Genomic DNA, 13,701 nt, shown 5'->3' on the forward strand with positions numbered 1-13,701 from the left:
ACTCCAGAGGATCTAAAGCCCTTTTCTGGCCTCAGCAAGCAAACCCCACACCTCCCTCTCTCTCTTAGCTACGGGTAGAACTTAGTACCAATGCCTCTTCCTTTGCTCAGAAGAAATTTTGTTGGGCTCAGCTTTTGTAGGTTTTGTGCATACTGCCACTGTCCCTTTGAGTTTATACGTGCATCTCTTCTGTTGTGCCTGGACAATGCTGTTTCCTTAAAATCATCCATCACCTCTGGTTCTTAAAGTTTTCCACTCCCCTTTTCCACATAGATCCCTGAACATTGATGGGGAAGACCTAGGATAAGACATCTTATTTAGGGCTGAGCACTCCAAAGTCTGTCTGTCTTTGTCTCTCTCTGTCTCTCTCTGTCTCTCTCTCTCTCTCTCTCTCTCTCTCTCTCTCTCTCTCTCTCTCGCCAAGTTGTAGCTATCTTTGTGTTAATTACCATAGCAAAAAACTTCTCTGGTGTGGGTTGAGCAAGGCATTGATCTATGGTTATAGCAATGTGTCACTGGGAGTCATTTTATTGCTGTGTTCATATAGCAGAATAATAGTAGGTTTTCCCCTGAGCCCTATCTAATGTCAGATTCCTGAGCTCATTAACAGTATCAGGAATGGGTACCATCACATGGAGTAGGCCTTACATCCCACCCAACAGCAGTTGGTTACTCCTAGAGGTCATGCCACTATTTGTACCAGTGGGCATATCTTGTAGGCAGGCTGTTATTACAGCTCACACGGTTTGTAGCCAGTGAGACCAATGACTATTTTACTTCTCTAGTAGTATGTATAGCACCTTCTACCACTGTGAATGCTCGCCAGTAGGAGTGTAGCTTCCAGTTGAGCATCAGCTAGATTTCTCCAGGAAGAGAGAAAAATCAGTTTAATTCAATTGGACTGACACTGGGTATGTCCCCCACAATCCAGGGCAGCCCCCATGCTCAGGAGTGATTGACCAACACCTATCAGATTGCATGTTTCTTTCTTTCTTTCTTTTTTTAAGCAATAGAGAAAGAACATGAAGTTGGGTGGATAGGGAGACAAAAGGATCTAAAAGGAGTTGGGAAACAGGAAAGAATATGATAAAAATACACTGCATGACAGAGTCAACTGACCTGGACCCATGGGTGCTTCCAGAGACTCAACCACTAACCAAAGAGTACACAAAGGCTGGACCTGGGACCCCTGTACGTATACAGCAGATGTACAGGTTGGTCTTCATGTGGGTCCCTTAACAAGTGGAGCATTGGCTGTCCCTGACTCTGTTACCTGTCTGTGGATCCTGTTCCCCTAACTGGGCTGCTTTGGCTGACCTCAGTGGGAAAGGATGTGGCTAGTCCTGCAGTGACTTGAGGTGTCAGGGTGGGGTAATACAGAGGGGAATCTCCCTCTTCTCAGAGGTGAAGGGGAGGGGTGAGGATGAGGAGCTGTGTGAGGCGGGGACTATAATCAAGATGTAAAGTAAATAAATGAGTTAATGGAAAGAAAAAATAAACTATGAAAATTTCAAGGGATAAAATAAAAGTTTAAAATAAAGCAGGAAAGAAAAGAAAGGAAAAGGAAATCAGGGATCTATTCTAAATGAGAGAGAGTGAAGCTATTACAACTGCTTACTAATCCTTGGCTGGAGCATACATTGAAAGAAATGAAAAGTTAGAGGGAATGGTTAAGAAACCCAGGAGCAGACTGGGGTGATGGCTCAGAGGTTAAGAGCACTGGCTGCTCTTGTAGAGGACTTGAGTTCAATTCCCAGCAACCACATGGTGGCTCGCTCATAGCCATCTATAATAAAATCTTGTGCCCTCTTCTGGCCTGCAGACATATATGCAGGCAGAACACTGTATACATACTAAATAAATAAATTTAAAAGAAAGAAAGAAAGAAATGAAAGAAAGAGAGAAAGAAAGAAATGAAAGAGAGAGAGAGAGAGAGAGAGAGAGAGAGAGAAAGAAAGAAAGAAAGAAAGAAAGAAAGAAAGAAAGAAAGAAAGAAAGAAAGAAAGAAACAAACCAAACTCAGGAGCATATAAACAGCATACTAGGTGACACAGCCTTGCCTGAGGTCACTGTGATTACAATGGAGAAGTTATGCAGTCTTTCTTTCAAAGAGACAATGATGACACATTCATGAATGAAGTGATGTGACACTTGTAATTAGCTCTGATATGATTTAGGAAGAAAAGTGTATTGTGTAAGAATATAGAAAAAAGGCAGATATTCAATGGTATTCAATGTGTGAACAACTGGGGAATTAAGTAAAGAACATGTGAATGTTCACCAAGAGAGTCTAACTTTTTAGAGTTTTTGAGACATCTCAAAATAAATTTGGACAAAGAAAAATGATGGATATTACTTAATAAATTAATAATTATTGCTACTACTTAATGAAGATAATATGAATGCAACTGGGCAAAAAAAAAAGTTTGGTGTAAATATCTTGGGGTTAGTTTTATAAGCAGGAATAGTTGTTAAGAAGTTACTCCTAAAAGGGTGTGAAACTAAATGACTGGCTGTGGGGAGTCTGGCAGTTGGTACTTGGAGGAGAGGTTCCTTATTCATTCTTATTTTCATGTCACAAGCAATCATTATAGCAACCAGATTCAGAAGGCATGGCCACTCAAGAAGAAACATGATGCCCGCTGTTTACTGTAACAATGCTGCAATGCTGTGCTGTGCTAACAGGTGTTAGTACCAAACAGAAAAGCTGCTGCTTCTGACATCAGCTATATAGCATTTTCCCACCAAAAGGAATGCTAGGAAAAGTATTTCTTATATTTTGAGGTCTCATGGAATGCTTGGATTAAAAAGTAGTTGTCATTTAAGACAACTTAAATTTCTAGCTTATAAGGCTAGAAATAAACTGGTTTGGATATCTTATTGATTCAAAAGGAGGACACAGTTGAAGGCTACAAATGAAAAGGAAGCAGATATGACCACAAATCATGTGGGATGGGGTTGCTGAGATGCGAGCGAAAACACCACTGTGGCTCCTCCCTGTCTGTGTGGGCTTTGGGGCCTTATGCAAGTCATGGCTGGTATTATTTCAAACACACTACATATTGCTATTTTTTTACTATCAGAAAACTAGTTTAGCTTTTAATCTGTGATAAGCTTCATATATGATTACTTTTTAGAGTTTCACTGCTATCGAATTGGCATATCGAAGACTTTATAATAAACATGCATGGTATATGTACATGTACTTTACATGTATATGTACATGTATATGTACATGTACTTTATAATAAACATGCATGGTATATGTACACAAAAATTCCACGCACAGCAGAGTAGGTGACTCCTTCATGTTTTTACCAAGATATTCTTCCCAATTATCCACACTCCTACCCTTCTGGAATTGCAGCCTGGCATGGGAAGGATGCTGTCAGGCTGTTTCCCCTGGCTTTTCACCTGTACATGCTCACCCAAACTCCCTTTCATGAATTCATTCGGATACTTAACATTTTGAATTTTGTTCTTTCAATTACCATTGAATTCTATTTTAAATAGTTATTATCATTATCATCATCATCATCATCATCATCATCATTATCTGTTTGTGTGTATGTTGTACATGCATGTTACTGCACACATGTATAAATCAGAGGCTAACTTTCAAGAACAGGTCTTTCTTTCTGCCATGGGTAATAGAGCTCAAACTCAGGTCATTAGGTTTTCTATGGGAGGTGCTTTTAGCTACTGAGCCATCTTACCAGCCCTAGAATAGTAACAATTCTAAAAGTGTATGGAGCGTTGGTGATACAGTAGATTCTATAGGCAGAAATTTCCTTTATAGGCTTCTTTTCAGGAATATATCTGACACTGGGAATATAGAAGGAAGAAGTACATTTAGTGAGCATATGGAGAGAAAAAAGACTTTCTGGTTTGTTTTGAGATGTTCTCACACTGTATCCCATAATGGCCTGCAGCTCCTTACATAGCTACAGCTCAGGCTGGACTCAAATCCATGGCAGCTCTCCTATCCCAAACTCTAAAGCACTAGGATTAGAGGAGGCGTGAGACACTACACCAGGCAGACAACATTTCTATGATATGATAGCTTTCTTGCTTTTTCCTTCCTAAAGTGTAAACTTTTCTGTCTTAAGTTGTAATAAAACAGCTGCCACACAAATCAATGATCAGAGTCCTGTATGTTTATATTATCTTTTCAAGTAATAGACTGGAATAAACTTTTATTATTTGCCTTTTTGCAAGAATATATTAAGATCCTGGATAATTAACACAATTAGTAGGATTAGTTAATGAGAGTCATATACATGTCATTCTATATGCTCTTACATTGTCTTTTGTTTTTGGTGTGTGTGTTTATGTGTGTGCATGCATATGTATGCAAGTGTGTGTCCATGTGGAGGCCCAGGGATTAATGTGGGCTAATGTCCTCCTTGTTGCTATCTCCTTTTGTCTGAGACAAGATCCTCAGCAATTTAGCTAGAATGGCTGACCAGCTGGCCACCAGGATCCTCCTGTCTCTGAAGTGCTTGGTTTTATGTGGGATATAAGAGATTTACAGGTCTTACACATCCAGCATTTTACCAACTGAGTCATCTCCCTAGCTTAAGTCACTGTTTGGTTTGTTTGTTTGTTTTTGAGACAGGTTCTCTATGTAGTCCTGGCTGTCCTGAAACTTACTATGTAGACCAGGTGGTCTCAGACTCACAAAGATCCTCCTGCCTCTGCCTCCTGAGTGCTGGTATTAAAGACATATGGCACCTTGGCCAGTCCCTAGTCTACAAGATATCCTAATAATAACTAGCTTTAATTTCTAAAACTGTGATATATATAATCAATTTTTATTGTGCTACATATTGAAGAACTTTGTCTGAGTGAGAGACTCATCCCCTGCTCCTGCCTCTTCTGATATTTGTTTTTTCTTTTCTTCTTCCTTCCTTTCTTTCTTTTACCACTCTAAGGAAGAACTGAGTGAGTGGTGGTGAAAGTTTATGCAAATGGCTTTCAGCCTGAGAACATTCTGGTTTCAAATCTCTTTACTCACTATTAACTGGAGCACAGCTGAAAAAATTTGCATATTTTTTAAGTGGAGTAAATGTAGATTTATTGAGGAAAAGTGACAAAGAACTCTTGAGAGTGGGAGAAAAAGGCTGAAAAAATGTTGATCTGTCTCTGTGACAGTGAAGTTAGTAATCTTGGTCAGTTAATCATGTTCTAGAATGAGGCTTTTATATTGAACCCCACTGAGACACAGTGGAGAATACATACACTCTCTTCAGATAGGGGGTTCAGGGTCAATAAAACAACCCAGTTCATTAGATATCTGACCACACTAAAGCTGTAAGTGATTCAAAGTGTTCTATTAGCATCCTGACCTGATGTTACGTGCCAGATGAATAGGGCTCTAGAAAGAATCCTTCCTTGGCATGCCTACAAATGCTTCTCTCAATTATTACAAGTGCCACCACTTGTAGTATTTTTAGAAGTCCTGTCTAAACAATTTACAGCTATGAATATGTTATAAAGAAACCATTATTTTGTATACTTATAAAAGATAAATGTAAACTCAAGGAATTTCAAGACAAATTATTTCACCAGATATGAGCAGCACTCACCCACCTTCACTAACCAACTGGCTGTTGTCTGATTGCTTACAGGAGATGATCTTCTCGACCAGCTGGTTGTAGCTGCAGTTGCCAACAGCTTTTACAATGTCATCAATCTGAAAAAACAAATGATGGTCTCACTAGTCCTGGAAAGGTGGGAAAAGTAACAAAGGCAAGCCCCTCATTCTGTAAGCATGCTTTCTAATAACAACACTAAATGGAAAAGCTTAGGAGAAGGTCAGCATAGAACCTTGAAAAGCAGTTCCATATACATTATGAAAACTACAGCAGTTATATTGTGCAAAAATGATAGTTATTACATACAACTTTAAGGCTATAAAGATGGATTTAAGCCACTATAGTACATGAGGTATTCAGGAGAAAAAATAAGAAAAATTCAGGGGGTAGAGATATGACTCAGAGCTAAAACCACTGGCTGTTTTTCCAGAGAACCTGAGCTATTTTCCTAGCACCCACATAGGTGTCACAACTGTCTGCAACTCCAGTTCCAGAAGCCAACACCCTCTTTTGGTCCCTGAAGGCATTGCACAAACACAGTATACAAACTTACATGCAGACAAAACATCCATACACTTAAAACACAAATAAATAAAAAAGAAAAGAAAAATTTAGTGTTCAGATAAAACACAGATGTTTTCAAATAGCATGGTGGCACATGCCTGTGACCTTGGTGCTGAGCCCTTCTCCCATGACAGCTTCACACTTATCTTTCTTTTGTTCTCTCTCCTTCCCACCCCCACTTCTTCTTCTTCTTTTTTGAGATGGAGGTCTCATAAGTCCCACGCTGGCCTCAAACTCAGAATGTCCATGCCATCTGCCCATCATTTTTCATTTATCAATTTTGAGGCATTCTTTTGTCCTTACACTCTCTCTCTATAATTATATTTTATTTGTGTCTCTCATCAACACCGAAACACAAATCTGTTTTAATCTAGCCCACAATCATTGTCTTTTTAAGTATTTGCTAGGTCAAACTCAGTAACAAAGCAAGACTTATCACAAAAGTAAAGACAGACATTGTTATTTTCTTTTTTAACAATTAATGCTAGGTCTTTGGAATACTTTAATTTCATTAATTCTCCTTCTAATTTTTGCAGAGTTTAGAAGTTTTTAGTACCCAAAAATATATGTTATTTGGTAATCATCAGTAACTTAGATTTATCTGTTATATACATTATATCTCTTTTTTCTTTATGTTTGGAGTAATTTTACTTCTTGTCTAAATACTTGTTCATATTTCTATTAATAAAGCCCTAGTGATAGCAAATTTCTAAAATGTAATTTGAAAAAAAAACTTTGCTTCTTTCTTGAAAAATGATTGTACAAGGACAGAATTATGGGTTAGTGTCTGTCCTCCTCACTCACTGACGGCATCCCATTGTCCTCTAACCTCTGCTGCAGAGGGTGTGCTGGCCTGTACCTGTAGCTCTAGCACCAGGGAGGTGAAGGCAGGTGGATTGGGAGTTCAAGATGATTCCTCTGTTACATAGTGAGTTTGAAGCCAGTCTAGGATGCATGAGACCCTGTCTCCAAAATAAATAAAATAAAATATTAATTACCAATCATTTAGAAATATCTTCTCAAGTGACTAAATTCTAGTGTTCATTATCCAAAAGAATATATTTACTTGCAAGATATTTTTCTCTTTTGAGACAAAGTCTCTCTATGTAGCCCTAGCTGTCCTAGAATTCTCTATGTAGACCATGCTAGCCTCAAATTCAGAAAGATGTCTGCCTCTGTCTTCCAAATGCTGGTAGTAAAGGTGTGCACTACTATACCAAAGCAAGATAGTTATTTAGAGACCACAGAATTAGAATTCAAAGAAGCATTCAGTTTTGAAAGGTTTTAAAGCTTTTGCCTTTTCTTGTTCTCTTCTGAGCATCAGGATTTGTTAAAAAGCAAGTGAATGAAACAGATCTAAAGCACCGAGGCTTCTTTTGAGAACCTCTGCCTAGACTAGAAGCACCTGGTTTGCCATCTCCAATCTGCCAATGTACTACATTGAAGTCCATTTTTTCTGTAAGCATATTATTTACCTATGTACTGGACAACTTATAGCTAGCTACATATACAAACAGGTGATTTGAGTTTAGTTTAATGTCATGTTATTCACAGGAAGTAAAACTACCTGGCATTGCTACCTACCAGGACACACATGGCATGTGTAAAACGCTGGGCATGGTTGACTTTTAGTGACATCCTCAGTGAAAAAGTACCAATCAAAACATAGATATCCTTGTTAATGTGAACTACCCCTGTACTGCCCAGAATACCAGTTACTTTTACCAATAGATGGGGATGGAGGGCATGGGCAAGCCTCTACTATGATGGCCTCTCTTTCTCAATAGCTAATAAAGACACAGTGTATTCCACCAGTTAATATTTATTTAGCACCTACTGTGTGCAACACACTATTCTACATGCTGAGACATAAGACCCAAAGTCCATAAAATAAGCATTTATTGAGAAATTATAGTCATTCAAGGAAATGAATAATTATAGTTCATGATAAATGGTAAAAACATAGCAAAGGGAGAGAAAGTGGCAACAAGAGGAAGAGCAGTAAGTTTACGGAAGGCCTCTCTGACAAGATAATATTTGACAAGAACTTTTGCTATACAAAGAACCAAATATGTGACGATCTGAAAGAACAAGGTACCAAGAGAATAGCAGTCCACAGTGAGTATTAATCTAGTCACTACAAAACTGAGCTGGGCTGAGAGTGCAGCCTTGCCTGGCATGCACAGGGCTCTGGGTTTCATGCCAGGACCTGCAGCAACATTAGCAGCTCTGAGAGGAACAAGCTGACCTGCTTAGCTAAGAGAAAAACAGCAAGTATCACTATAGTAAAGTGAGAATGTCAGAGAAAGGCAGGAAGTGGTGTCAGGCAGAGTCTAGAGCACAAAAACCTAGATTAAGCTAAGACAGGATGGCTATGGATTCAAGGTCAGCCTGGACTACATAGTGAGTGCCAGGTTTGCCTGGGATACCATGTGGGTCTGGTCACAGAAACAAAAACCAAAACAACAAATGTCTATTATGATTTCACTTCTTGGAACTATACTGGAGAATTTAAAACACTGAACAGCTGGGCAGTGGTGACGCATGCCTTTAATCTCAGCACTTGGGAGGCAGAGGCAGGTGGATTTCTGAGTTCAAGGCCCACTTGGTCTACAGAGTGAGTTCCAGGACAGCCAGGGCTACACACAGAAACCCTGTCTCGAAAAACCAAAAAAAAAAAAAAATTGAACAAAAAAATAGGTGTGTGTACGTGTACCACTTTTCAAGTGGGTATCAAGATAAGTAATTCATCCTGAATGATTTTTTTTCAGCAACTAACAGAGCAATGGGACATTGACAGACAATTAAATAAACAAACAAATAAATAAATTTAGTTACATATAATTATTTTATATGTAATTAAATATAATACACATATAATTATTAAATATTATATAATAATATATTATTATCTATTACATATATGCAATAATTATATAAGACATATTAATAAAAAATTAATTTACTGCCGGGCAGTGGTGGCGCACGCCTTTAATCCCAGCACTTGGGAGGCAGAGGCAGGCAGATTTCTGAGTTCGAGGCCAGCCTGGTCTACAGAGTGAGTTCCAGGACAGCCAGGGCTACACAGAGAAACCCTGTCTCAACCTCCCCCCCAAAATTAATTTACTATATTAACAATAAATTATACATAATGAATAAAATATATAATATATAATAATATATACTATTAAATATAAATTAATTTTATATTGTATATAATTAAATATAAAAAACAAAACAATTTAGAATATATATAAATTAAACATAAACATATATATGTTTAGAATAACTTTCCTGCATTTGTATTTATATAACTGATACATTTTTATTTTATTTATATAAATGTTAGGCCTACATGTATGTCTGTGTCCAGTGGCATGCCTGGTGGTTGTTTGGGTCAGAAGAGGGCACTGGATCTCCTGGAACTAGAGTTACAGTTGTGACCTGTCTACAGTAGCCAGTGCTCTTAACCACTGAGGTATCCCTCCAGCCCCCTGTGTTTACGTAACTCAATTCTACTTACCTGAGGGTCCACTAACCACCCATGATACAAAGGAATATCTAGAAGATCAAAGACTATGCACTCTGGTGTGTACTCGAAAACTCGTACCCCAGTGAACCTGACGTTCACGTCCAGGCCTGTCTGCAGTTTGTGCAAGATTGCCATAGCATCGCTCATATTCTGAAAATACAAAGGGAAGAAGTAGAGTTCAGAAGAATAATTACTATAAAAAAGTTGTATGTGGTGGCATGTGCCTGTAGTCGCTATACAGTTCTCATTTGAGCCCAAGACTTCCAGACAAGCAACACAGTAAGACACTGTTTCTAAAAATAGAAAAATAAAAAGACCCAAGTTATTCCCATCAATGCTTTTACTTTCACTTCTGATTTTATTTTATTATTTTCTTTTATTATAGTCCTACAGCACTAGTAATCAAACCTAGGGCTTTGTACACACTAGATAAACTACATCTTCAGCCCTGCAGCAGACCAAGTACTAGCCTGAGTTCCAGTAACACAGCAGTGAATAGAACAGTGTTTCTACTGTCAGGTGATAAGTATGTGACTACAAGAGACAGCTGTCTCCTTAGAGGTCTGTCAGAGCCTGACATACTGAGGTGCTCACAGCTAACCACTGAGCTGATCATGGGGTTCCCAATGGAGGAGTGAGAGAGAAGACTGAAGGAGCTGAAAGGGTTTGTGGCCTCATGAGGAAAGCAACAATACCAACCAACCACAGCTCTCAGGGTCTAAACCACCTGCCTGGGAGCACAAAGGGAGGGACCTATGGCCCCAGCTGTATATGTAGGGGAGGATGACAATGTCAGGCATAGGTGGGTGAGGAAGTCCTTGGTCCAGTGAAGGCTGGATGCCCCAGTGTGGAGGAAATCGTGGGTGGGGGCACGTCCTCATAGAAGCAGGAGGGGATGAGATAGGGGGTTCCTGGGTTGGGGGGAAATGGGAAAAGGGGATTACATCTGAAATGTAAATAAAATATCCAATAAAAAAATTAAAAAAAAATGAGACAGCCATGTAAATACAATGTGATACCAAGCATTAACAAGAAAAACTGAGCAGTACAAGACTGTGTAATGGCAGGAAGTAAGGACCCATTTATAGACTGAGTAGGCACATGCCTTTAATCCCAGCACTGGAGAGACAGAGGCATATAGATTTCTGAGTTCAAGGCCAGCCCGGTCTACAGAGCAAGTTCCAGGACAGCTAGGGCTACCCAGGAAAAAGGAAAGGAAAAAGGAAAAAGGAAAGGAAAAAGGAAAGGAAAAAGGAAAGAAAAGGAAAGGGAAAGGAAAGGAAAAAGGAAAGGAAAGGAAAAAGGAAAGGAAAGGAAAAAGAAAAGGAAAGGAAAGGAAAAAGGAAAGGAAAAAGGAAAGGAAAAAGGAAAGGAAAAGAAAAAGGAAAGGAAAGAAAAAAGGAAAGGAAAAAGGAAAGGAAAGGAAAAAGGAAAGGAAAAAGGAAAGGAAAAAGGAAAGGAAAAAGGGGGAAGAAAGGAAGGAAAATAAAAGGAAAGATAAGACAAGAAAAGAAAAAGGATGGAAGGAAAGAAGAAAAGACAAGAAAAGATGAAAAGAAAGAAAAGGAAAAGAAAAAAAAAGTTCGGAGAAGCTCTAGTGGTGGTGGGGATCCTTCCAGACAGAAGGAAACACTAGTTAAACACCCACACGCACGCACGCACCACCACTACCACCAAGAACAGCAACCACTAATAAAAGGACACTGATGTAAAAGTGAACATATTACAATGCCTGTGGACAGCAAGGAGTTGAGTAAGGGTAGACCTAAATAAATGAGGGGAACTGAGATGAAGTCTGAGAGACAGACAGACAACAGATCATAAAATCTAAGGGCCCAGATCAAGGAGTGAGTACAGGTACTTGCTGCATAAGTCTGATGATCTGAGTTTCACTGTTGGAACCCGCTATAGAAAGAACTGATTTCTGCAATGTTGTCCTCAGTTCTCACACACAATCTGTAGCACATACACATGGATGAATAAATAAATAAATAAATTAATTAATTACAAATAAATTTGGTCATAAGTTATTTAATGAAGATTATTTTAAAACCCGTTTTTCTGATTATTTTAACAATTAAATATAAGAATAGACAAGATATATCCCATAGAACAAATAAAAGCTAATACACACTATAATTCCAGCATTAGAGAAGAGGAAGCAGGAAGATAGGAAACTCAAGGGCAGGCGAGGGTCCATAGTAAGACTAAGCCTCAAAAAAAAACAGTAATAATTTCCTACCCTTTAATAGCCATCAAGAGTAATAAAACTGATAATATAGATAAATTTATAAACAAAGGTTAAGAGAAAATATTTGGATAACTTCTTCCTAATCTTAATTGATAATTTTGGTATAAATTTAAGAGTGAGGGATAGTTGCTGATAGATACCCTTAAGGGTGTTTTACACTTTTTTTGTTTGTTTGTTTTACATTTCCTCTCAAAGGGACTGCTAGCCTAATGAAGTATTTTAAATTTAAATATAAAACATACTTTTATTTATTTCCGACAGCCTTGCTATATAGGCCAGGCCTTGAACTTTCAATCCTCTGCTCTCTGCCTCCTGATCTCATTGGATACCCTACAACTGCAAACAGACAGATCCTTAGGACCTCCAACAGAAGCAAAATGACACCAGGATGACCAGCCACTATTCTGAATTGCAGTTTTGGTATTATCAAAAAATATCTCATTGAGTTCAGTAAGAAATTATATAAACTTTATATGTGAAATAAATTGAACATTGCAATTTGATACTCATAAAATGTTATGTTTTATGTGGATGTAAGTCATGAGATTAGAAAGAGGACTTGGAAAAGGGAAGATGATATCTAAAAGTATGAGGGGAAAAAGGAAAAAGGAAAAAAATGACATTAATGAATTCATGTGAAGCAGAAAGGGCCAGGGAACAGGGAAGGCACGAGAGGGTGACCTAAGAACAAGTGTGTGTGAAAATTTCATGATGAAACACACTACTTTCTATGCTAGCTTAAAAAAATTAAAAACATTATTGTTTTTTGTTGTTGTTGTTTTTTGTTTTTCGAGACAAGGTTTCTCTGTGTAGCCCTGGCTGTGCTGGAACTCACTCTGTAGACCAGGCTGGCCTCAAACTCAGAAATCTGCCTGCCTCTGCCTCCCAAGTGCTGGGATTAAAGGTGTGCGCCACCACCACCCAGCCAGAAACCTCTTTTTGGGTTGTGAGCCTAGCCTTTAACGGCTGAGCCATCTCTCCAGCCCCAGAAACCTCTTTTTCAATAAAATGTTACATCTGCTTCTAGTATATAAAACCAATAAACAAGCCAGGCAGTGGTGGTGCACGCCTTTAATCCCAGCACTTGGGAGGCAGAGGCAGGCAGATTTCTGAGTTCGAGGCCAGCCTGCTCTACAGAGTGAGTTCCAGGACAGCCAGAACTACACAGAGAAACCCTGTCTTGAAAAACAAAACAAAAAACAAACAAAAAGAAAAAGAGGTTTCTATTGCTAAAAACTGTTTGGAAATCACAGCTCTTGCGGGCGTGGTGGCTCAGTGGTTAAAAGCAGCACCCAAATGGCATCCTCACAAAGACATACATGCAGGCAAAACACCAATGCACATGAAATTGAAAAAATTAGTCACTGCTTTAAGCTGTAAATTCTCCTAGTAATTTTTGGGAACCTTACTGAATAATAAACCCAAGTTCTTCTGAGTTATGCTCCAGTATTTTCTAATAAAATTTAAATCAGCATACAAAGTTGACTTTAGCTATAGATTATCTATAATGCAAGATGTTGGTTTTTCAATTGTATTACAACAAGATTATATGAACATTTAAATTCAAGAAACTTTGTAAATTAACCCCAGCATTTGGAAAGCAGAGGATAGTGGATTATCTGTGAGTCTGAGGCCAGCCTAGTCTATATTGTGAGCTCCAGGCCAGTCAAGTCTACACAGAGAAACCCTGTCTCAATAAACAAACTAACTACCCAACCACCCAACCACCCAACCACCCAACCACCCAACCACCCAAC

General features: G+C 38.6%; 1 protein-coding gene across 2 annotated transcripts in view; it reads right to left on the minus strand.

The window, feature by feature from the left end:
- Window positions 1-13,701, minus strand: part of Mindy2 (MINDY lysine 48 deubiquitinase 2) — a 59,804-nt gene that overhangs the window by 20,411 nt on the left and 25,692 nt on the right. For both annotated transcript variants that reach the window (XM_028771349.1, XM_028771350.1), the window contains exons 4-5: window positions 9,685-9,843; window positions 5,593-5,695 (exon numbers count right to left, since the gene is read on the minus strand). In XM_028771349.1, coding sequence (XP_028627182.1) covers window positions 5,593-5,695; window positions 9,685-9,843 — 262 coding nt within the window. The remainder of the gene's footprint in view (window positions 1-5,592; window positions 5,696-9,684; window positions 9,844-13,701) is intronic.

The sequence above is a fragment of the Grammomys surdaster genome, unplaced genomic scaffold, assembly GCF_004785775.1.
Source record: "Grammomys surdaster isolate TR1022 unplaced genomic scaffold, NIH_TR_1.0 206, whole genome shotgun sequence".
Taxonomy (NCBI): Eukaryota; Metazoa; Chordata; class Mammalia; order Rodentia; family Muridae; genus Grammomys; species Grammomys surdaster.